The sequence below is a fragment of the Phoca vitulina genome, unplaced genomic scaffold (assembly GCF_004348235.1).
Source record: "Phoca vitulina isolate PV1807 unplaced genomic scaffold, GSC_HSeal_1.0 scaffold5, whole genome shotgun sequence".
Lineage (NCBI taxonomy): Eukaryota > Metazoa > Chordata > Mammalia > Carnivora > Phocidae > Phoca > Phoca vitulina.
The window spans coordinates 11,759,585-11,786,162 of NW_022589708.1; the positions used below are offsets into that span (position 1 = coordinate 11,759,585).

Here is a 26,578-nt window from a genome sequence, read left to right on the forward strand (position 1 = left end):
CCAGAAAGTCATCTCAACCCCCCATTCTGAGCAGCCCGAGGGCCCCAACAAGCCTAAGGATGGGGCCTCACGGGGCCAGTCTTACAGGAACAAAGGGGCTTTTCTCACTTCCAAAAAAAAGCACCCAAATCTTCTGAAGAAAGAGGAGCATTGGCAAAAAAAAGAAAAAAAAAATTTCGTGGTAAAGTATATAGCCTAGAACAAAGTTTTATTTAGGTAAGTCTAATAAAAAAATACCACAAAGTAAAACACATTAAAAACTTTATTATAAGTATTACACTTGTCCAAATTTGCATCAATTTGATACATTTCTGCTCCTTTTGCAGAACACGAGAGTCACATAATTGCCTTTGATCTCAACAGTCTCCCTGCTGTAGATCCCTTCCCGCTCACCACGGCCCACCTCTGCCTCGCTCCTTCCTGTGGCTCCTTCCTGTGCCTCATGCTACCGTCCCCAACATCCCGAGCACTGCCCCGCACCGCTCCAGGGCTGGGCCCGCACTGGGTGCGCCGCTGAGCACGCGGGCTGGGCCCCGCACTGTTCCAGGGGACCCCCTGCTCTGTCCTGTTTTCACCCCCAGCCTGAGAGGCTAACTGTACATATTCTGAGTAAAAGGAACCGCAGTTAAGTTTCATAGAGTATTCCAGAACCTTGCATCAGTACTTGATTATCATTACTTTCTTTAATGGAAGTGAGGAGGAGTTAGAAAGATTCCCTGGACTGAAATGGGCTGGAACCGTGTGGGGTAGGATTTGCTTCTCCATTTCTCCCTCCTCACTCAGGCCTGGCCAAGACTGAGTGCAGCAGATCCATACTGCTCATCACCCCTAGGAAAGGTGGACACCGAGCAGCCACTGGGGTTTGAAAGCAAATGTGGGGAAAAAAACCAGTGATGAGTAAAGTCCATAAGGAGTATTTTGCCACCCTCTTCCTGAATAACATTCCTCTTTGCCCTGTCACGGCATTTATGACCAGATACAATGTAGGCTGACACATTACAGTGAAAAGAATATTACAATAGCAGTAATTTCCCATCGGGGGTGCTATTCAATTGCTTACAGAAATCTGCAGTTTGAATGCATTTTAAACACATCAGGAATGAGTGATGATTCTCCAAACTCAGGAAAATGCCCCATAAAAAAATAAAGATAGAAAATACATGCTGATTTAATGGCAAACTTATTTTCGAGACTTTTTTTTTTTTTTTTTTAACCGGTAATGGCCTTGGAATTAAGGGAGGAGCGGCGGGGACCAGTTTGCCCGCGAGAGCACGGGAGAACGTCCGCCCGGGAGAGCGCGGGGGCCCGGGCTGCCTCGGCGGCGGGGCCGCGCCCGCTGTGGGTACGCAGCCGCTCGCCCAGTCCCTGTGCAGCCACCCAGGACCCTCAGTGCTGCAGCAGGAAGTTGGTAGCCACATTCAGGTCATTGTTTGAAGCTCTCAGGGCTTCCAAAGCATCACCCCTGGAAAATCCCATCTCCATGAGCCGGGCAACCTGAAAACAGAAACAACCAGAAACCCGGTGAGGCTGGCGACTCGACTACTAACCCACCAGCCCCCAAAATGTTCCTTGTGAGAGTTTTGTAGGAAAGGTTTAAAAAAAAAAAAAGACCCTAATTTTCATTTTAGTGTGAAATGTTATTTAAAAAAAAATTTGAACGGGCACATTTTAAAGACATTTAACATATAGCTAATAGGTCCAATTATCTCCTTTAATCCTCATCTTAGAGACAAGGAACGAGCACCGAAGGGCTGAGCGACGTGCCAGGACGAGCAGAGGGTGGACGAGCCCGTCTATATAAGCCGCCCTGCGCTCACACGGCTTTGCACACTCCTTCAGTATCGAATCGGATTCCTGCGAACTTCTCAAGGCGCACTTCCTTGCGCATGTGAACAATCACTTAACTGCAGACTGTTTCTGACGCTGGCAGTCACCAGTGACAAAAACGTGTGCAGGTTCCTGGAATCACCCAGCCAGAGGAGGTCCTCCGGATGCCCATACCCCGTTCAGCTTCCCCATGAGTTGCAGCATCTGCTAAGTTCCTGGCCTGGGCAGCAGCAGAGAACACACGCACAAAGTGGGCTGAGGCCTGGCCAAGCGTAGGGAGGATGAGGCTTGCATTTTCTTGACCACAAATCCCGAATCTGTGAATACAGAGGTTTCCTGTCCTTTCACAATACAATTTCCAACGAAGTGGGCAGTGCCACGAAAGTTTATTGGTAACCTATTTTCCCATTTAAAAATGTATCACAGGGCACCTGGGTGGCTCAGTTGGTTAAGCGACTGCCTTCGGCTCAGGTCATGATCCTGGAGTCCCTGGATCGAGTCCCGCATCGGGCTCCCTGCTCAGCAGGGAGCCTGCTTCTCCCTCTGACCCTCTCCCCTCTCATGTGCTCTCTCTCTCTCATTCCCTCTGTCTCAAATAAATAAATAAAATCTTTAAAAAAATAAAAATAAAAAATAAAAATGTATCATAAAAATATTTATGGCCCCAGACCAGCCAAAGGAATCTATTCTTTGTACTTAGGTTGAAATATACATTTGCAGTAATATATAATGAAAAATGACACAAACTGTTGAGATTTTCACCACATGCGGATTAAAGAGGCTTTTGTGGACTGAGGACTTTGTCACCATTTCTAATCTCTCCTGCAGAAAACAATGCACTCGGTGCAAAAATGGAAAGAAAGGGCCTGATACTGCCCTCCTTCCCCGGCTAGGGGAGTCAGGGTGTGTGTGGGCAGAGTGCGCGGGGGGAGCAGGGCGTCGAGGGGCCAAAGTGAGGAGGAGAGGGAGGAAGGAGGTGCAGAGCCAGGCAGGCGGCAGGGGAGGAGGCTGCCCACACGGCCAGAGCCCTCACTCCTCAAGGAGCCTTAGGGAGAGAGGCTGATCCTGTGGAGAGGAAGCCGACAGGCAGGGGCCACTTCTCAGAAGCTGGGTTCTAGCTGCTGTGTTTCAAACTGAGGCTGTGATCCCTCATTAGTGTGTCATGAACGCTTGGTGGGTTAGGATTAGCATGAAAAAATGCCTGTAGTGAGGGTCTTTCTTCCATAAAACGTCATTTCAGTTCTCCGTATTCACACATATGGATGCTGTGCGCCCTGCTTACTGTGGGCTGTGGTCAGAGACATCTGACTCCTGTTTTCTAAGGGAACCGTCGGGGCCTGGGGAGAGGGCCGTCCGCGAGCAAGCGAGTGAGCGAGATGCATGGCCCTCACACGTGGGAGACCTGAGGTGCCGCAGGCGACGGCCGACTCCAGGCCCTGGGCTGATGGACAGTGTGGACAGAATGGCAGGAATCTTCTGCTTTCATTTCCTACTCAAGGAAAGAACCACCTTCCCCAGAATACCACAAACACTGCCCACTTACTGGCCAAGATGGAAAGTTCTTCCTCAATCAAAGAAGAATCTGCCTCTCACTAGTTGCCATCCGTGGGACTTCAAAGGTCCTAATTTTGCCCTTTGAAATAACAGAAAACAACCCTATTCCCTTTTCTGCGTGAAGCACTTCGAGTGTCTGAAGGCTGCCCACCCCCCTTGATTTCTCTAGGCCGGCACCCCGACTCCTGGTCTGGCCTGGAGTCATCACCGCTGGTGCTTCCTCCTTTGGCCTGGTTAGCTCCTCTCCATCCGCTGGCTCTGGGGGCACCCGGCCCTCTCCCATTCTCCCAGACTGGAAGGAACCCCAGAGAAGTTCTGTGGCTCCAGCGACCTCTGTCCTGTGCTCACCATGGTTGTGACTTTTCCCTGTAATTGTAGGGAGGACCGCTCCCCACCACTGTGCCATGAGCCTTCTGAGGACAAGGGCCGTGGTTGCTTTCCTCATTCCTGCGCCTCCGGACCTGACACCTTCCAGCGCAGCGCTCCCGTCAGTGCTCGCCCGCGGCCGCCGGCCTAGCATCCAGCCCCCCGTGCAGCAGGGCAGTGCGTCTGCGGGGTGCACGCGTGTGTGCCCGTGCGTGCAACCACATCATATTGGTGTGGCCTGCTAGAAACACTCAGGTATTTCCACCTGAAACGCTCTCAAGCCAGGCTTCTCAAATCCTACCCTGGAAGGTTGTATTTGCTCTTCTGGGGTTAGGACCACACACATCTCTGTTAAATGGCCTCTGGTCATTTCCCAGACAACCAAAACTAATTTCAGTTTAAATTCTGTTGTCTCCTAGGTTACTCAGCTCCCTCAAAACTGTATCATCCCCAAATGTGATTAGCAAACCTCTACAAGGTCACTCGAATTATTATTGATGAAAATGTCGAGCAGGAAAAATCAGAGACAGGGCCCAGAACTCATGTGAGACCTCCCTTGCTTCTTGAGGGGCTAGCCAACAGTTTGTTTTAGAGATTTTTAACCAGTTTAAAACCCACTTCATATTGTTTCTATCCATTCCACATGTCACCAATGTATCCCTTAGAGTGACAAGATGTAGTCAGATGTCTCGATGACATCCTGTGTTAGCAGGAGAAGGCTGGTGCCTACAGACCACAACACTCTTCTTAACACTCAAGTCATCTGTCTGATCATCTATTTTAGGCTCTGCCAGACGTGAAACATCAATTTTGCCATGTGATTACCAGAATCCACACTTCCCTCTTTCCTTGGGGGGACCTGAAACTGAGTACGACGCCTTGCTTTCTCCACCCCCGGCCAGCACGCTCGGGGAGACAGGCTCTGGGACTTGGGCTGGACGCACGTCCAATGCAGGCAATCCTTCCTACGTTGTTCCCTGGACTGAAATAAGCTTTAATGATGTTTATTCCAGTGACTTCCGGTTCAGAACCACCCTCTTTAGTGGAGTTACTGTGGCCGGTGAGGAGGTGGGCCGCTCCACCGCCTTCTCTCTGTTATCCACGAACACAACACCGCCCAGCACCGTGGCCGTTCTTTACGACTTCAAAGAGCGTGCCAAACGCGGCATTCGCGGTCACCACTCTGTCACCTCTAGGACTTCAAGCAGAGCTAACGAGGCTGCTTCTGCGTACCTGGCCCGTGGGAATAAATCTGTCTGCCAAATCAGGATTCACAGTCTGGAGCTGACGGCGTGTGAGCCGTGAGGGAGCTGGGAGCAGCGAGGGTGCTGGGCCACAACCCCCAGCCGGTCCTTGAGTCTCCCGTGCACGGACTCTGACTGTGGTTCGGAGTCCAGAAGGTGCTGAGGACGGGCTGGCCACACGGGCCACCAAGGCAGCTGCGGGCAGGCCCAGCGCTTGCCCGCCCTAGAGGGCACCCCTCCGGGCTGCGGCGGCCCGGCTGCGCCCTAGGTACGGAAGCGGGCCCGGCGCCCAGGGACCAGCTTTCTCTGCCTGTGAGGCGCCCTCCCGAGTTTGGTTTTGACAGCGGGCCGGGTTTCTCCCGGCGTCGGCTGCAGGCAGAAGCTGGTGGCGGCTGGCCGCGCGTCCTCTGGCGGCCAAGCTGGCTTCAGAGCTTTCTGCGTTTTTTAGGGGTGAGAAGACAAGTGTGACTGGACAATTTTCCCGGCTGAACGACCCTGTACTTTAACCAGATGAAGCAACTTACAAAGTAGAAATCATGCTAACAGTTCTTTTTAAAAAACTGAACAATTACACTAAGAAGGTGTATCTGTAAGTTTCTCCTAGCGTCGCAGACAGTGAACACCCCAGGGACGACAGAGTTGCATGCTTGGGCTGAGGAATGTGGACAGTAACCAGCCAGACACGACGGGACGCAGAGGGACAGGGAACGAAGAGGGCGGGCTCGCCGTGTTGCCACAGCGGGGATGAGAGAGCCCAGCCTGCTCCCCGGGCCCTGACAGGAGCTCAGTAAGCACTGCCCCCGTGATAATTCTCACCCCACCCAAGAGGGACTGGCCCAGGTGCGCGGGTCCCTCCCTCTGACCCTCTTGGCCTCAGTTCAGAGGTTCCCACAACCTGACAAAACCACCCTCGGGGTTTTGTTTTCAGCATTCACTTTAACTGCTTTCACTTTACTTGTTTTATATCCTTTGTTGGTCAAAGAACTGATGTGTCTTTCGCAACAATCAAACTCACGCTTGTTTGCAGGGGGCCCCAGCGAGCAGGGGGCAGCTAGGACAGTCTCAGGGCGGGAGAGTCAGCCAGGGACCCGGTGAAACGCTGGTGAAACGCTGGTGAAACGCTGGTGAAAGGCAGGCTCGCGGCCAAGTTCACCCACACGCGACCCTCCCACCGTAGCCAAATACAGCCACGCTTAAACATAAACACAAGGATGATTTTTGTTACAGGTTTCTAGTGATTAAACAGCCCACAGAAGAACTGGCCTAGAAAACTAATGGGGTGAGGCCCAAGTAAAAAAGATAGGAAAAATCTTTTTAAAAGGTAAGCATACAATTCTAAAAAAAAACCCACATGATCTGTGACTTTTAGAAAACCTTACTTTATATTTGTATAAATTCTAGCAAATGTTCGATTCTGATGATTATATAAATCATGGTATTTACAGATCCTCTACCTCCTTCCCCATCCACAGCATATATATTAGCCACAAAACACATTAAATCACACTGAAAACCCAATCTGTTTCCTTTACAGGCTGCTTCCTGTCTTTTTAGTCCAGCTATTAGAACATCCAAAGGAAGAGAAAATGTCCATGTAACATTTCTAGGTCTTGACTAGATAAAAATCCGAAAATACACCCTGATCAGTTTAAATCAAGTTGTGCCTGCGCAGGAGTGTCATTAATTCAACGAGCATTCACAGACTTTCAGCGGCTCCAGGGGTCTGTGCGAAGTGCCTGTGGTGAGCTGGCTTGGTGACACCGGGGCCAGGACCACGCCTGCCGTGTGTCCCCACCAACACAGAACCACAGAGCCTGGCACATGGAGGTGCCCAGTGGTGGTTAGAGAAGGGGTCAGTTTAGCGATGTGAGTTCTTTAAGGAACTGACCGCCACTAAACAGCCTGGGGCCGAAATGATAAAGCTGGTAAAGCACTGCGGCCGTGGCAGAAGAACCTGCAACCCCAGACACGAGTAGGTGCACACCTGGCGTCTCGGTCAGTCTGGGCCCAGCTAGGTTCACAGGAGTCTGTCTGTTCGGGAAACTTAAAAAACGCCCCGTAGAATTTTCTGGAAAGCATTCCTTTCAACATTCCTTCCCCATCTCGGAGCGCAGTAAGTACCCTCCTTCTGCTTGTGCACGGCCGGGAAGCTTCTATCTAAAACTTCTCACCACAAAACATCAGAAGAGTTCACCAGGGTTTCTGGTCTAAACACCTAAATAATCCTTTTCTCTAATTTCTTTAAAAAAAAAAAACAGGTGCAGTTGGGTTAACATCCAGAGAGCGTGTTATGCTTTCCCGTCTTCCACATCGCTCATTCATAAAAACTAACTGTACCCGAATGGACCACCACCGATGCCTGTTTTCTGTGGTGGAAGGCCTGGCTTTCGAGAGGCAAGGTTCAGAGGTAATCTGACGTAGGGGACAGCAAGGAGAGGTTGGCACTGGGATTCTAGCCTTGCCACATGGAAGGGCCCCCCAGCGGTGTTGGACTCTGCTGGTGGCTGCCGGCCAAGGCCTGAGGCCCCCAGTGGGCCAGTGGGGTGCGGGAACTTGACCAGGAGCAAGAAGCACAGGAGAGCCCTCGGCCTGCAAACGAGGCCGAATGTGTTTTTCCCTTAATACGCTTTCTAAAGAGACCTTGCTGAACAAGAAACCTATAGAGATGGAGATAAATCCATATTGGTTTTCCTCTCCTTTTAAAAAAAATCCTCCATGATTGGGACATGTGTGCCTACTAGCTCAAGATCACTCTTACTCAAGGGAATAAATGAAACCCTACCTTGGCCTTCTACCTGCAATTCAACTACTTTTTGACACTAGTGAAATAGGACATTCATTCCAATGAAATGCATGGCAATTCTTCCCAGTGACATACTCCTCTGCTGTTTTGTTCAAGTAGGACTGTGGTTTTCTTTAACTTCCCTTTAGCTAAGGGCGTCAAAAACAAATGGTTTTGGGGGTTTTTACTTCCCAAATTCTGACACTTGCAGGAAGTGATGCCTACCTGAAAGATGCCTGACCCAATCCCATGCTGGTTTGCCCATTCACGGCGGGCCACTGCCCAGGCCACGTGCACAGCCTGCCGGGCGGAGCACCCCCGGAGAAGTCACAGGAGATGGGGCTCGCCCTTCCCTCCCTGTCCCTGTAACGGTCACATGACCTCCGGGCCACCCGGCCGCAAGTGCACAGTCAGATCACCTGGGGATCAGTGCGCCTCTCTTCCACCGTCACCTGACCACTCCCCTCCTCAGAAGTGCTGACCCCTCTGATCACAGCTGTTGGCTGAGTGAGCGGTTACTGGTTACTGTATGCTCTTGTCGGCTACACACCCGCTCAGAGGCCCCTTATTTTTGCATTTCGGCTTGGTTCCGACTTTGGTACCAAGGAGGCCCTCATGACAGACTGGATGAGCTCTGCTGCTTGTATCTTTTAGAATACCCAACAGAATGAGGCTTCCCAAAAGCTGATTAATTATTCGACTGCCACACAATATTTCATTCCAACACATTTAGCTTTGGTATTCTCTTAGAAAACCTATTTCTAATCTAGGCGTTCAGATGGAAAGTCCCACGTACTACCACTCTCTAACGCATTTGTAAGTGGAAACAAGTCCTTTTTGATCACACCTTCCCATTCAGCCCTGCTCTAACCACTGCTGGGCACCCTGTGTGTCAGGCTCCGTGTCACGGGGGAAACAGGAAGAGATGGTACTAGCCCTCACGGAGCTCACCATCCACCAGGGAAAACGGACAAAACTTGAGTCACTGCTGGACCAATTCCCAACTCACTGCAATTAGAAATACGCACAGCAGAAGTACAAAGTACCCCCAATACATAACATGTTAGTGAGGGGACTGTTTGTATAAGGTTGAGTATTTGGAGTTGAGGTGGGTTTTTACAGTGACAGGGATGAAGGTTCCTGAGATGGAAAGAGAGAAGAGAACCTAAGATTAAGATCCTCTCACACTAAATGCACTTTGCTATTTCCCAGCTAACACTGAAGTGTCTTCTGTGCTGAAAGCCATTCTCTCTCTACTTGGGTCGATGAATACTTCAGAGGACAGGAATGGAATCCACATGACAGGTCTCATGTATAATAAACGTACTACGTGGTTATAGAGCAGCGGGGCCGGAGTCTCGTAAGCAGCTGTAAGCACATTTCCTGGGCAGGCATGGAAGACGTTACATACGTCATTACGGTTATAACACGCTCCTTCCTCCATGACCTCCAGGGAAACCCAATGACGTAACTCCCTGCTTAGGATCCTGCCACGGTGCCTTAATGCCTGTAACACAGAAGTGGAAGTTCACGCAGCACTGCGGGGCGCTGGGGAGCCTGCCCGGCCCCTCAGGTCATCCTCCACTCCAACCTCACCCACCCGTGCTTCCCCACATGTAAGGCACTTTTCACCACATGCTGACACAGGCCGCTGCCCCCACCCCCGGCGCTGGCAGTCCTTTCTTAGTTTCGATGGCCCCAGGTCACTTGTGCAGAGTTGACTGGGGCTGTCTCCAGGCCTGGCTCCCCACCCCGGGCTCTGCACCATGTGAGGGCAGGAAATGATGCTTTATTTATCTCTGTATTTTAGGAACCCAGCCCAGTGGCCAACCTGATGCAGAGCAGATAGGTGATAATTCTTGGCTGATGAGGAGGAAAAGAGGCGTGACTGGAAGGGGGGGATGTTGAGATCGGTAACAGTTTACCTTCCCTCTGTTGAGCCTTAGCTCTGGTTTAGTCCCATTTAACTTCCCGGTCTGATTTTACCCATGTATCCCATTAAGAAAAAAATGAAGAGTCACTTTCCTAAGATTGGGAGGGTTTGAGAAAGACAAATTTAGACAAACTTTGATTTAAAAAAAATAGGATGCTTATAGGACAAAATTTCATTGTTACTTTGAGTATAGGTGTAATACGAGAATCACTGGTTAAAAAGAAAAAAAGAGAAATGGAATAATGTATACACTTATTTTTAAGGTAGTAGACATTTGAGCACATTTTATTGTTAAAAAGTTTTGACAGGGTGGCACTTGGTTTCAACAGATTCTTAAAAGGAGCTGGGATGGCATCTTCAAAGGACAATGAATTGGCAAAGGTGTTGTGAGTCCACTTGTTGAAAAATAGTAAAAGTAGGTTGGGAAGAACCAAAAATCCAGAAACTTAACAACAGCAAAAGCAGAAAAAGTGGCAAAATTTTTCTCTGGCTGTATGCCTCTTACTAGATTTAGTAAGAGATGCACATTCTTTCTTGTAATATCCCTTGCTTTCCTATCTTAAAGGACTCACTAAAATTCCTGAAGTATTTTTTTACATCAGAAAAACCTCAATCATTTTTATTGTTCTTGGTTTAAAAAATTATTGTTTCTTAATGCAATAAATAGCATGACTCTGATATTTAAATGAAGATACAGCACATTTAATTGAAGAATTAAGCATAAAGAGGTCTTGTTCATTCAAGCTATTTGATTACATTACTAACAAATATTATTTTAGATAGTGTCTAGCCTCAACAAGCTAACCAAGAGATTATATATATTAACTATATATTTCTAAACATTATTGTAAACATCCTGAGGGCAAGAACATTTTTTTTTTCTCTTTTACAGCCTGGCTAACACCTATCACAGGAGCTGCCAAGAGTCTACATAACAAACAATGGGAAGAATCTGTGTTTTAATGAAATGACAGCCTGTAATGGCCATGTTCACAATAATCAAGAAACACAAGAAACAACCACTGAAAATCAGTGAATAAGGAAGCGTATGTTAAAAACAGCCTCTGATGTATTTACATCTTTTCATACCAGAGCAAGGAAGTAAATGTTGTTGAAACGGATCTGACAACGTGTTAACCTGTTGTCATTCTGGGAGGATCAAGGAAAATGATTCATTAGAACACCCTGAAGACTTCAATTACACACATTCTCATTGCCGTGTTTTGACACTTTTGTTTCAAAGTGCCAACACTAAGAACTGTCTCACCTTTAAATACCTCATATCCTCAATGGCTGCTCTGTGAGGAATGTGACTTGTGGTTCTAGCAAGTAAACAGTAACAGAAGAGAACTCTCCTTCTTTTTACCTGGAGAGTATTAGCTTATTTTTTAATCTGTTACCATAAATATCTTACAACAGGTTGAGTTATTGGGCTTTATTTTCATATCTATGGGAATACCATTTTTCTAGAAATTCTCTAATGGAGGTGGAGGAGAACTAACTCCTTCCTCCACCTCTCAGTCTTGAGGAGCTACTAAAATGATCAGTTTAAGTGAGAAGTCATGAGGGGAAAAGCTGGATCAATTCATCAGGCACATTCAACTGGTTTCTTTCCAAGGCATTTATGGTGGCCTAATCCAGGGTGGCAGTGGGAGCCCCGCCCAGACCGGGTGCCCTGGGTCCGAGGGACCTTTGTGTACTCTGGGGACAGGGCTGGACAGTGTGACCAGCTATGAAATGCTGCCCTTGATTTGTCTGATGAGAAGAAAGCAACATACGCAGAAGGAAATTTAAAAGTGTTGTTATTGCGATGCTCTGAACTTCTTTCACAGATATTTTTAACTTTCTAGTTTGAAATAATTTCAAACTTACAGAAAAGTTTCAAGAACAATACCAAGAACCCAACTGCTCTTCATCCAGATCACCATTACTTTGCCACAGCTACTTTCTGTTTATCCACACTCTCTTATTCTTTCCTGCAACAGGTGAGATGAAGTTGCCTACACCATGTCCCTTTACTCCTTAGTACTTCAGTATGCGTACTTTTTAACAAGAATATTCTCTTTCCTAGCCACAGTCCATAGAGATACCAAGTCCTTGACACTTAACGTTAATATAAAACTATGATCTAATCCACAGTCCAATTGCACCAACTGACTCTCACATGTCTGTTCACCAAAAATGTTTTCCGGTACAGAGCACATTCTAGGATCGTTAACGTGCCTCCTTAGTCTCTAATCTGGAACAGCTTGTGACCGCAGTATTGTTGAAGAATATGGGTCAGGTATTTTATATAATGTCCCTCAAATTGGGTTTATCTGCTTTTTCTTTACGATCAAAGTTATGGATTTTTTATTGTAATACATAACTGATGTGTCCTTTCAGGGCATGCCCACAATGCCTCTTTGGTCCATTATTGGTATAATGATTCTGATAACTTGGTTAAGCTGGTGTCCAGTTTCTCCATTGTACAGTTAACTATTTTCCTTTGGTAATTAATAAGCAATTTGTGGGGAGATACACTTTGAGATTATATAAATAGCCCGTTCTTCTTCATGTATTGATGATTTATACCTAAATTGATTTTTGCTCTGATAGTTGCAAAATTATGATTTTCTAATACCATCAATCATTCCTTATTTATTACTTTACATTCCTTTTCCTTTGTGGAGATACACACACACACACATCTCCTAATATCAGTATGAACTCATGGATTACCCCCGTCCAGTGGATTATATTAAGTACTGTCCTTATTTATTTATTTTTAAAGGATTTACTTAGTTTTTAGAGAGAGAGAAAGACAGTGCATGTGTGTGTGGGGAGGGGCAGAGGGAGAGGGAGAGATAATCTTACGCAGACTCTGTGCTGAGCGCAAAGCCTGATGTGGGGCTCGATCTCACAACCCTAGATCATGACCTAAGCCGAAACCAAAAGTTGCTTAACCAACTGCACCAGCTAGGCGCCCCTGTCCTTATTTGATACCCAAATCTTATGTCCCCAATTTGGTCGTGGGGCCCCCTCAAGCTGGCTCTGGTGTCCTTGGGGCCTGCTCCCTTAGTTATGAAGCACTTCCTTAATTCCTTGCATGGTGGTCCAGGGTCATCTTGTTCCTTCACAACCCTGGGCCTGTGACCCACCATTTCATTTCTCTAAAGAGGCTCATTTCTGTCAGTGGGCCAACATATTTAGAAACTACATCTGGGCACTAGGTGTGGTCAGTGCTACTGGGATGCCATCGCTTCTGATCGCTTTGGGCTGACAGAGCTAAGACACATGTATGTACACACACACACACACACACACATGCACACTTATCAAATCATGAGTTTATGCTGATACCTCTAATTCCAATCCAACCCCACAGGGTTCTTCCTTGCTCTCCCCTGTTCTGAATTTGTATTTTCCTTCTTCTATAGTAAGATCAACCTATTTCCTCATTTGCTCAAATCTACAACACATACAACATAATTTCAGAATTGCTGTACTCATACTACTGTGAACATACACCTAGGAAGAGCTTAAGGTTTCTTTGCAATTCTTTCTTTAGACTGAGGGTATATTATGTTCAAAAGTTACTAAAATTAATTTTTCCCCCTCTCCTATGATTATGTTATTCATTTAAAATACAGTTGGATCATTTATTTGTTTCTTTCTACTTTATGGTTGTCCCTATTGTTGATTTGTGTTTTGAATATGTAAAACATTAACCTGATTCCTAAGTCAAAACCATACAAAAGTTATACCCAGAGAAGCACCACTCCCTCCCTGTCCTTGTCTTGTTCTCTCCTAGCCCTTATAGAGAACAAACGTCAGTAGCTTCCTGTATATATAAAGTATTATATATTTCAAAATAAGTGATCACAATGTTTTTTTTCAAATCATGCCTTCCTCAAACTTTAAGACCCACAGTAGCCGATAAAAGTCCAAGTGTCTGTCACTGTTACCAGCAGCAGCTTAACTGTCATCAAAAGCTTTGTATTTATATGCTTGATTTCTTTCAAGTCTTGTTCAGCAAAACTGCTTCGAGTCTGAAACACAGGTTTAGGAGAAGTACCAGTGTTACTGATTACCTGCTCCTCAGAAACCTCGAGAGGAGGAGATGCTTGTTGTTCTGACCGCCGACCATCCTGATAGTTTATGTTCCGTCGCTGACGTAAAGGAGGGAAAAGACGATTCCAATTGATCATTCCTCCCTAAAAACAGACCAATACACAGTGATCAGACACAGAAGGAGAACCATCTTAATGCTTGGAAGGGCTTTCTCTTGCAATGAAGTCACATCCATAGATTGGGAAAATGTCATATTGATCTGCTGAATGCAAGCAATCCAAACCCTAAAGTATCACGTCACCCTTCAACCAACAGGATGAAATCAACACGCGGGAGGAGCCCAGAGAGAAAGAAGGTAATGGTACTGCCGGAGTTATCTGTGCATCTTGGCTCTGGAAGGCAACAGAGGATGCACACAAACATTCTTAACCTCAGCCCCACTGACCCCGTCCCACCTCCTCTGGCCCGAGGAGCTCGGGGCTCTGCCCAATGGGACAGGGAAGACGACATGGAGAGAAGGCTAATTCACTGCTAATTCACCAGGAACCCGGAGCTTCCACAGCCACTCTTTAAAACGCTCCTCCTCTTCCTCTTCTCCTCCCACTCCTCCTCCTTCTCCCTTCCTTCTCCTTTTAGTTAAGTAAATTCTGAGCATGCTTACTAGAGGGCCTTTGCAGGCGGAGATAAAACCCAGCTTGAGGGACAGGGTAGAGCATGCAAAGGCAAACCCACACAAAGGGACAAGAAGTTTGGAAGTAAGGATCAGAACCGGCCTCTTGAGCGGCTCTATGGATAACTTAGATTGATGGCAAAGTCATTTCTTGCTTATTCTATGTCATCAATGAAGAAAAAAGCCACCATGTGAAGAAAAATGTGCACTGCATGATGCTTTTCAAAAATTCATGTTTTTAGCTATCTGTCAATATTTTAGCTTATCAATTTAAATCTCTATTTCTAGATTTAGGAAAATTACAGACTAAGACAACATGAAGTTTTTCCTACTATAAACACCTAAAAATGCTAAACAAAATAAAAAAATATTTCACATGCATAGCTGAACATAAAAGGAAGAAATGGAGGTCCCAAGGTACCAGAAACAAGCTCTGGAAAACCAGAACAGTAAGCAAGGTTGGGGGTAAAGGGTGAGCACATCCTGCTAACCTAGAACCCATTTGGGTTTTATCATCTATTTGGGTTCAGGAGATGAGGTGTTGGGTCTGAAAGAGGTAGTGACTCTGAGTTCATTACCCACATAAAGGCACAGCCCTCAAATGGCAACACCCTCAGTGAAAGAGAGATGAGAAAAAAACAAATCCAAAAGGTGTGCTGAGGGAGAGGGCAGGAATCTTGGCCTGAGAATTAAGAAATGAGAAATCTGAGGTTGAAGTTACATAAGTATGTGTTTTAAGAACCCATCAAAAATTACGTAAGAATTGGTTCTGAGATAGAGCTGGATATACCCGAGGACCCAAGCAGAAGCAAATGTAGAATTACTCTTGAGGACCACTCTCTTACCCTGGGATTACATGGGATTTATAGATAAAACTCCAATTGGGAAACACTTAGAATCCAAAATTCAAAACCCACGAGGAAAAAACCCATCATAAGTAAGACTCAGTATGTGCAATAAATAGGAGGATTAGATCCCCAAGAACCTAAATTTTTAAAAAGATTTATTTACTTATTTGAGAGAGTGAAAGTGTGCACAAGTGCATGAGCGAGGGAAGGGCAGAGGGAGAAGCAGGCTCCCTGCTGAACAGAGGCTGACATGGAGCTCAATCCCAGGACCCTGGGATCATGACCTCAGCCGAAGGCAGATGTTTAATTGACTGAGTCACCTAGGTGCCCCCCGCAAACCTAAACGTGTAACAACTGAAAACAACTATAATTTCAGAAGTTTTTAAATGACTAAGATATAGAAGGAAGACTTTAAAAAAAGGTAAGATATTGTTAAAAAAAAAGATTTGAAAAAAATTAGGGAAATTAAAAAGAGAGACATTATACAGAATTGTTTTAGATACTGGTGGAAAGAAATTCAAATATACTAGTGATCATAATAAATATACATGGACAAATTCTCCATTTTGAAATGTCTCCTACCCACCCCCAACAATAAGCCTAAAACATCAGTAAAAACATAGACAACTTGATGGAAAAAGAAGTATCAGAGAAGTACTAATAGAAGAAACCTGATGTCATGTCACTATATTCATGTCAAATGAATTAGACCTCAAGGGCAAAACAGGCATTATTGGAGATAAAAATCACTGCGATGCATCAGTATTATTATTTTTAAAATATTTTACTTATTGATTTGAGAGAGAGAGAAAGAGAGTGAGCAAGCAGGGGGGAGGAGCAGAGGGAGAAGGACAAGCAGACTCCATGCTGAGTGTAGAGCCCAACATGGGGCTCAGTCCCATAACCCCAAGATCATGACCTGAGCCAAAACCAAAGGTCAGACGTCCAACTGACTGAGCCACCGAGGCACCCCACATCAGTATTATTTTTATAAACACAATGGTGTCAAACTATAGAAAACAAAAATTATAAGAACTAATAGAGGAAACATCAGACATATATTTAATTTTTAGCATCTACTGATAGATCAAACAGACAAAAATTAATAACACAGAACATAAATGACAAGTTTGTTATTTATAGTGGGTGTATATAGCTTTTACTCAGTATTTAGAGAATATACTTTTTTTTTATTATACATAAAATATTTACAAAAAGTGACTGTGTACTAAATCCTGTATGAAATGTCCACAAACATAAAAACATAAATACTACACAGACTGTATTTTCTGACCACAATGCAATTAAATTTGAAATAAATATCAAATTTACAATTAATACAAAACAAACAAAAATTCACACACTGGAAATCAAAAATTGAAAAAATCATAATGGATATTAGAATATAGCTAAAAGTGGATAAAACTGAGGGGCCCCTGGGCGGCACAGTCAGTTAAGCATCTGACTCTTGGTTTTGGCTCAAGTCATGGTTTCAGGATCTTGAGATCAAGCCCCACATCAGGATCCACACTCAGCATGGAGTCCGCTTGAGATTCTGTCTCCCCTTCTCCCTCTGCCCTGCCCTCCACTTGTGTGTGTGTGTGTGCATGCGCGAGCGCATATGTGCACACTCTCTCTCCCAAATAAATAAAATTGTAAAAAAAAAAAAGTGAATAAAATTGAGACTATTACTTATCAAAGCTGGTGGGATATAATTAAACAGTTGATATAATTTTAAAATATTGAGCTTAAAGAAAATGAAGACTGAAAATTAAAGAGTTAAGTATATTCAAGTATATTTCTCTAACTAGAGAAAGTAACAATAATCTAAAGAAATTAGAAAGAATGAGAGCAGATGCTAGTTGAGAAAGCTGGGAGCAGATGTTAATAAAGTGGAAAATAAAGACACAACAGAAGGAATCAATAAAATCCAATGTTTTTTTTTTTTAAAGATTTTTATTTTAGAGAGAGAGAGAGAGTGCAAGAGAGAGAGAGCAAGAGCAATGGGGAGGAGCAGAGGGAGAGGGACAGACTGTGCTGAGCACAGAGCCCAACGTGGGGCTTGATCCCATAACCCTGAGATCGTGACCTGAGCCAAAATCAAGAGTCAGAACCTTAGCCAACTGAGCCACCCAGGTGCCCTGAATGTTGGTTGTTTGAAAAGTAAAGTAAAATGGAAAACTTGGCAACCCTGATGAGAAGACAAAGAAAGGAACATAAATAGTATTAGGAATAATACAAGAGATATCATGGCAGACATTAAAAAAACACAATACTTTATTCATACCAATAGCTTTGATGAAATAGATTATTTTCTAGGAAAAATATAACTTACTAAAACTTATTCAAGAAGAAAAAAAATTGGTAATCATTTTTGAAAACTGTTCAGGAGCATCTACTAAAGCTGAACACATGTGTCTACCTCAGCAATTCTGCTCCTGGACAACAGAAATGAAAACGCATGTCCACCAAAAGGCATGGGCTAGAACGTTCCCAGCGGCATCATTTGTAATAGGCAAAGACTGGAAACTACCCAAATGTGCACTAAGTGAAGTGGATAAATTATGGTGTAATCACATAATATAAAATTATACAGCAGTTAAAATGAACAAACTACAATTATATGTAGCAATATAAATGAATCTCTCAAATATGATGTTAAATAAAACACAAGAAAGTACATTTATAGAATTACTTTTATAAATGTTTACTTCTATGTGTACTTCCACAAAAAGCTACAAAAAGAAATAGAAAACTGGACTAATTCTAGCCATTAATGTAACTGAAATAATACTGAAAAAAATCTACCCCCCAAAAATCTATAGGTGAAGTCTATGTAACCTTTAAGGACATACTATCTTACAGACATTGTTCTCGAGAAGAGAAAAAGAGAAAGTGCGAGAGAGAGCAGTTTTTTGAGGCTATATAACACTGTTTCCCAAACCAGACAAGGCCATTACAAAAAAGAAAAATTATCAGACAATTTGTTTTTCATTTATGAACAAATAAAATAATCCTAAATAAAATATTAGTAAACTCAACCCAACAATGATTAAAAATAATCATCTTATCTGAAATAATGTACTATATTAGAATTTATCTCAGAAATCTCAGAAAATATAGTAATGTAATTCACACATTAACAGACTGAATGCCTGTTACCACCTCTTGCATTCAGTACAAGTCATAGGAAAATGAGGCCGATACTAACCAACTATGAAAGAAAATGCAGAAGGATGAAAAGAAAAACAAAACTGTCATTATTTACACATGATAACGGTCTACTTAGAAAATGAGAATAAAAGAGTATAGGACACAAAAGTATCAGTAACAGTCCTCTATTGTGATCGTTTAGAAAATGCCAAGTGTAAAAAATAACTATTTACAAACAAATAAAAACTACTAAGTACTTAGGAATTAAATCTAACAAAAGATCTGCAAGTACTCTATGGAGAAAATAGTAAATGATGTGGAGAGCAAAGGTAAAAGATATTTTAATGAAACTTCCTTACAACTTATGGCCCACTGACAAGTGCTTGGGACAGGCAGAGTGACCTTCCTCCAGGAACTCAACTGCCTCAATGTCAACACTTTGCTAGAAGCAAAAGGCAACCTTAGCTTGACATCAGCCCCACCTCCAGTATCCTGTAAGTCTTCTTTAGCATATAAAAATCCCTTTGAAAATTTCCTTTATCTCTACCCCCCACCCCAAGATATATGTTAGCAATCATCCTCCAAACATGTGGCCCACTGATACCCACCTGAAGGGTCTCATGACTACGGTTTTACTAGACAATAGTAAATGACCCTCAAGGTCCCAGAAACCTTGCTTCCAAATTCCTTAGACACTTCGGCTACCCGTAAGTCCCTCCCAACTTGAAAGTATATAACCAGTCCCTCCTCACAACCCCAGGGCAGCTCTTTCTGCCCACGGGTCCCGTCCCCCTGCTTTAATAAAACCACCTTTTTTGTACCGAAGACATCTCATGATTTCTTTCTTGACCCTTTACTCCCAGGCCCCAACATTTCACATCAATAAACTTAACTGAAGGATATCAGAAGACCTAAGTGAAGACTCCGCCCAGTCCGGCCCGCAAAGACTCAACACTGCAGTCTGCTCAGACGCTGTCGATTTCAGTCTGCAGTGAAGACCACTCGTTGGCTCTGAATATCCATATTCCCTTTTCTTTAAAAATAGCATTTTGTGTGTGTGTGTGTGTGTGTGTGTGTCACATGATTCCTGCGTTTCTCAGCTCCCGCCACGTGGACTCAGTTCTGCCGACAGTACTACATAAAGAGAGGGGCGAATGGGACTTCCGGAAGAAGACCTCAGAGGCGGGAGGCACCCTTCCTCGCCGGTTCCTACTTCTTCCTGGAGCTCAAGCGGCCATCAGGGGCAGGGTGGTGGAGGCAGAGAAAAGGAGCCTGGCCTCGCAACGTCATGCCCTTGCCTCACCAGGCCAGGCCTGCTGACATCAGCACTTTTTCCACATGGGAAACAAACTTCTGCCTTTAAAAACTTTGCTATTTTGTGTTTTCTGTCATATGGAGCTAAACCTATTCCTAACTGCTATAGACTCAAAATTCAAAAGTGTGTGGTTGTCTTTTTGGTGGAACTAGACAATGTGAAATTGAATTAAGGGCCAAAACTAGACATGGATATTTTGAAGCAGACTGAAATCGACAGCGTCTGAGCAGACTGCAGTAAGGGAGGACTGTTCACGGCCAGCAGCAGTCCTAAGGGACTTACTATTAGACGGTGGTAATTAGAGAGGCATTAGTACATGATAGGCAAACCGTGCAAAGAAACAGGAGAGAGTGTCTGGGGATCACAAGTAAACTCTGGCTCTTGGTCTATGATAAAGCAGACATTACAAGTCAGCAGGAAGAGGACACACCATTTAATGAGTAGCAGTGGGACAACTGGCTGTATGGAAAAGAGAAAATTAGACCTTTACTTAATACTATATACAAAAATAAGTTTAGATTTAGATGACACAAAGAAATGAAAGACATTCCATGCTCATGGACTGGAAGAACAAATATTGTTAAAATGTCTATACTACTCAAAGCAATCTACAGATTTAATGCAATCCCTATTAAAATACCAACAGCATTTTTCACAGAACTAGACCAACCAACCCTAAAATTTGTATGGAACCAGAAAAGACCCCAAATAGCCAAAATAATCTTGAAAAATAAAAAAAAATTAAAACAAAAAACAAAAATGGAGGTATAATTCCAGATGTCGAGTTATATTACAAAGTTGTAGTAAGCAAAGCAATATGGTACCGGCACAAAACAGACACATAGATCAATGGAACAGAATAGAAAGCTCAGAAATGAATCCAAAATTATATGGTCAATTAATCTTCCCAAAGGAGGAAAGAATATACAATGGAAAAAAGACCATCTCTTCAACAAATGGTGCTGGGAAAACTAGACAGCTACATGCAGAAGAATGAAATTGGACCACTTTCGTATGCCATACACAAAAATAAACTCAAAATGCATTAAAGACCCAAACGTGTGACCTGAAACCATAAAAATCCTAGAAGAGAGCACAGGCAGTAATTTCTCTGACATTGGCTGTAGCAACATTTTTCTAGATATGTCTTCCGAGGCAAGGGAAATAAAAGCAAAACAAACTATTGGGACTACATAAAAAAAAAAAAAAAAAAAGCTTCTGCACAGTGAAGGAAACAATCAAGAAAACTAAAAGACAACATACTGAATGGGAGAAGATATTTGAAAATGACATTTCTGATAAAGGGTTAGTATCCAAAATATATAAAGAACTTACGCAACTCAACACCAAAAAACAATCCAAATAAAAAATGGGCAGAAGACATGAACAGATATTTCCCCAAAGAAGACATACAGATGGCCAACAGACACATGAAAAGATGTTCAACATCACTCTTCATCAGGGAAATGCAAATCAAAACTACAATGAGGTATCACCTCATACCTGTCAGAATGGCTAGAATCAAAAACACAAGAAACAAGTGTTGGCAAGGACGTGGAGAAAAAGGAACTTTCGTGCACTGTTGGTGGGAATGCAAATTGGTACAGCCACTGTGGAAAAATAGTATGGAGGTTCCTCAAAAAGTTAAAAGTAGAACTACCCTACGATCCAGTAATCACACTACTGGGTATTTACCCCCAAAATACAAAAACACTAATTCAAAGGGATGCACGAACCCCTATCTTTATAGCAGCATTATTTATAATAGCCAAATTATGGAGGCAGCCCCAGTGTCCACTGACAGATGAATGGAAAAAGAAGATGTGGGGTGTGTATAAATAAGTGGAATTTATATATATAAATGGAGTATCATTCAGCCATAAAAAAGAATGAAATCTTGACATTTGCAACAACATGGATGGAGCTAGGGTATGTTCTTTTTTTTTTTAAGGTTTTATTTATTTGACAGAGTGAGAGCGAGTGTGCGAACACAAGCAGGGGGAGCGGCAGGCAAGAGGGAGAGGGAGAAGCAGGCTCCCCACAGAGCAGGAGCCCGATGCGGGGCTCAATCCCAGGGCTCTGGGATCATGACCTGAGCCGAAGGCAGAGGCTTAACCGACTGAGTCACCCAGGCACTCCTAGAGAGCATAATGTTAAGTAAAATAAGTCAGTCAGAGAAAGACAAATACCATATTATTTCACTCATATGTGGAATTTAAGAAACAAAAGAAATGAGCAAAGGAAAAAAAAAAAAGAGATAAGCCAAGAAACAGACTTTTAACTGTAGAGAACAAACTAATGGTTACCAGAGGGGAGGTGGGGGGAGGTTGAAATAGGTGATGGGGATTAAGAATATACTTATCATGATGAGCCCTGGGTAATGCATAGAATTACTAAATCACTATATTGTGCACCTGAAACTAATATAACACTGAATGTTAAACTACACTGGAATTAAAATAGAAAACTGGAAGGAAGGAATGAAGGAACTTAAAGATCTAAATGTGGAAAGCTAAACTGTTAAAAATTTTAGAAGAGGGGGTGCCTGGCTGGCTCAGTTGGTGGAGCATGCTACTTTTGATATTGGGGTTGTGAGTTCGAGCCCCGCGGTGGGTGTAGAGATGACTTAAAAAAAACCTCCACTATTAAAAAAATTTTAGAAGAACTAAAAATATTCTTTATGTCTCTGAGGTGGAAAAGAATGTCTAAAACATAAATATAAAGCATAAGTCATAAAGAAAAGGACTGCTAAAAATTAGTGCAAGTAAGGACTTTTGTATGATTAAAAAAATAGTTGGAAAACAAAGTACAGGTTAACAGAAAATATTTGCAACACATAACCAAGAAAGAATAGCCAGAATATATAAAGAATCAATGAGAAAAAAAAATAAATGACTTGAGAGAAGTGAATAATATATAGCTGAGCCTTCAACAACATGGGTTTGAACTGCGCAGATCCACTTATACACAATGTTTTTGATAAACACAGTAGTTTATGGTATTGGTGGGCTTCCTGTCAACAATAGGCTATTAGTAATTAAGTTGTTGTGGGGGGGGTCAAAGGTTATACATGGATTTTTCATTGTGCTGGGGGTCAGTGCTCCTAACCCCCACATGTTCAAGGTCAGCTGTATACGAACAGGTAATTTACACAAGAGGGAACCCTGAGTCAATACACAGGTAATTTACACAAGAGGGAACCCTGAGTCAATACACAGGTAATTTACACAAGAGGGAACCCTGAGTCAATACACATAAGGAAAGATGTTCGACTCACTAGGATTAGGAAATGCAAATTAAAACAGCAATAAGTTATTTCTCACCTACAAGACCGGCAAAAATAAAATGTCTAACAATACCAAGTATGGGGAAGCTGTGAAGGAAATGGGGACTCTGCACTGTCAGTGAGAGTATAACTCGGCACAAACAGTCTGGAGAGCAACGAGTCCAGACTGAGTAAAACTGAGGATGTTCTATGACCCAGCAATTTCACTTCCAGGCAGCTACGGGTGCCTAATGCGGCATTTAGGAGGAGGTTCTATGAAGCACTGATTCTAGTATCAAGTAAGAAAATGTAAAAAACTGTCCCGAAGGAGGGACATAAATTAATAAATGGTTCTATCCGATACAGGACTATTATATGAGCAGCTGGAATAAAGGAACTAGATCTAGCGAATAATCTCCGAAACATTACAATGTTGAACGAACACAGAAAGTTGTATGAGAATATGAATATATAATACCACTTACATAAATTTAAAAAATACTCAGAACAACAGTACACTATTTAAATGGTTTTATGGGTGATTTTTGCCCCCGAGGGGGTATTTGAGAATGTCTAGAGGCACTTTGGGTAGGGTGTGGGAGGCGGGGGACAGGATGGTGGTGGTGCTGTGTGTGGTGAACAGGGATGCTGCTAGGCATCCTATAAGGCACAGGACAGACCCCACCACGAAGAATGGTCTGGACCAAAATGTCCGTAGTGCTAGGTTGAAGAACTCTAACATGAAAACATGTGCTAAGGATATAAACACGCGAAGGGTTAGACCCCACTAGCTGCAGGACAGTGGGAAGGGCAATGAGCCTTTGGCTGAAACGGTAACATTTTATTTCTTTAAAGGGACTGACAGTGGAAGAGCAGGCAAAGCAAAACCAAACCCCAATCCCTCTGCTCCTGTGATGGCAAAAAAGTGCTTAAAAAGCAGAAAGTTACAGGAGCTCTAGGCTTTAGGATGTTTTGACACTAATCTGCTCTCGATGCAGGTTAACTATGAGCCTCTACAAACAGGAAACGCTTCCTTTACTTTGTCTTCTTCAAAAGCAATAACCACACATTTAAAAGAGGAAAAAGGAAACAGCTTGCATTTTGATCAACCGTTTTATGAAATATCTGTTATTAGTTGTAAAGAGATCTTCAAATGAAATAAAATTTCTTATGAAAATTAAAAAATGACTAATTTTCCAGTCGAGAACTGGAAACGTTCGTAACATTTTATCAAGTGGACGCCCCACGGACTAAACTCCACCTGTAAGGGCTCCGGCGGGTTTCAGGACTGGATGATGAGGCAGTGGGCACACTAAGGAGTATCCACGCTGAGAAGCTGGGTCGGAGGAGCTCCCTAGTGGCTCTCTGTGGGCAGCTCCCAAGGAAGGGTACAAGCAAGGTACACGTGGAGCCCATCATCTCAGGGGAAGGCAAGACATCCAGAAACGGAAAAAGTCAGGAGGCAAGGTGGAATATAATTAAGAAGGAAGCTGAGCAGCCTTAGTTAAAGGGCCCGGCAGGTTCAGAGCACTGAGCAACCGCACCCTAAGCGCGGGGGTAAAACTTCAGAGAGGATGAGGGCTTAACTGAATCTTAAGGAGATGGAGAGGAGAATCAGACATAAAGAACAGGCTTATACCTACTTCAAGGGGCAAGGCAGGGAGTGCTAAGGAGTCATGACAGAGGAGCAAACGGGGAGAGGAAGCTGAGGGACCAAGTCTTTAGAGCCAAATGACCTGGGTTCACATCCCAGCTCTGCCACTTACGGTGTGACCTCAGGCCTTAGTTTCAGAAAAATTTCTCTGAGCCTGTTTTCTCATCTATAAGAAGAGAATAATTACACTTACCTCATAAGGATATTATGAGAAATAAATGAGTTAATACATGGAAAGCATTTAAAAGAGAGCCTGAAAACTTCTAAAAGCTTATTATATATATTAGTTATTATTCCCAGCTAATCTTTGCATTGTGCCTTACTTACAGTGTTATTTCTTGCCTTCCCAACTCGACTGTGGGGCCCTGCAGGGCTGTGGTGGGGTGAGAATGGTGCTCCCTATGTACTCCTGCCGAGGCGGCCAGCACAGCGCAAGGCTCAATGCAGCCTGAACTCATTCCCCAAAGAGCAAAATGAAGAACAATTACGGAGTGGACATCGTGAATGTGATGGTTTAGAACAATTAAAATTCTTTCCGGAAGCATCATCATCTTATTTTCTTTGGTCGCTCGAAACAATGCGCGCTTTATTCTCGGTCTTCGGTGGCTGAAAGGCCCTATCCATGTGCTGGGTTCTGAAGCGTAAAGCATGCAGCAGGCCCACCTCTACTGTACGGTGTGTGGCTGCCTGGGGACCACGTCGGGAAGAGTCAGAGGGAGGGTGTGGGTTCAGCACGGAGAGTGATAAGACTTCGTAGTGATGTCCGCCTGAGGAGCAGAGGAAGTGAGGTGGCACCCATACAAGGAATTACTAACCCTCTACAGACCAAGACTTTCCAATACTCTCCACGTCATGGCACATACAGAAGAAGATATATCTGCATGACACTCAGGACGGACCGCCAAAGCTGCCTGCAGCCAGCGGCCCTGTGGGCTGAGGGGATCAATATCACAGCCCATCCGTGACCATGACATGGTGGCTGGGAAGTTCTACCACAGACGCTCAGGAAAAACCTATATATTTAATGTAAGCAATTTACAAGGAGGATGACCTATCATGAAGTTCAAAGGCAGAAAAGACTAGTCTGTTTTAGTAGCACCAGTTAAGGTAAAATCAACATAATTACCTGGTGTTTACTAATGTGCCTGGTAGTACCTTAGGCAATGAAGCTAGAACGAGAAGTAAGGTGACGGCCTGCCTTCTAGAAGCTCAGTTTTGTCTTCTAACCATTAGTTTTTTCCTTTTTCTTCTAGGGTACCAATAACATCCTTTGCTTGATCCAAAGGAACCACCTCAACTCTCTGCTAGAAACCCCGGAGGCACTGGGCCTACGACCCCTCTCTGCTCCACTCTGGTGGCATCCCACTTTCTTGGTCTTTCTAGCTCTCTGGTCATGCCTTCTCAGTGCCCCTCAGAGCTGTCTTCTCCTACTCCTATCCTTGAAATTCCAGGGTCCCTTAGGTTCTGCATGGGATTATTTCTCTTCTTTTCCATGTTTTGTCCCCAGGTGCTCGGGCATTTCTAGGGCTTTAGTCACCACGCATGTGGTGGAAACTCCTAAACCCCTACCTCCCAGTGCTGCACCCCAGAGCTACATACCTACCTTCTGGACACTTCCACTTAGATGTTCCAGATACATCTAAAGTGGAACATGTCTCAAACAACATTCATCTTCAATTCTATGTCTCTGCCTATGTCCCCAATCCTGGGGAATGATGTCAATAGCTACCCACTTGCATAAGCCAGACCAGTAGGCTCTGTCCACAGTAACTCCTCAATGTCTGTGAATCTCTGTCCATTTCTCTCCATCCCACTCTCACTGCCTTATTTCCGACCTGCATCAAGGGTGAGGTAGCTTCACAGTGAGTTTCCTAAGATACAAATCTTACCATGTTGCTCTTCTACTTACAAACC

General features: G+C 43.8%; 1 protein-coding gene across 1 annotated transcript in view; it reads right to left on the reverse strand.

Annotated features, from left to right (window-relative positions):
* Positions 1-244: 244 nt before the first annotated feature.
* UBAC2 (UBA domain containing 2) overlaps positions 245-26,578 on the reverse strand; it is a 177,079-nt gene continuing 150,745 nt past the window's right edge. Inside the window, exons 8-9 of the mRNA XM_032402695.1 lie at positions 13,780-13,902; positions 245-1,494 (exon numbers count right to left, since the gene is read on the reverse strand). Coding sequence (XP_032258586.1) covers positions 1,387-1,494; positions 13,780-13,902 — 231 coding nt within the window. The 3' untranslated portion in view covers positions 245-1,386. The remainder of the gene's footprint in view (positions 1,495-13,779; positions 13,903-26,578) is intronic.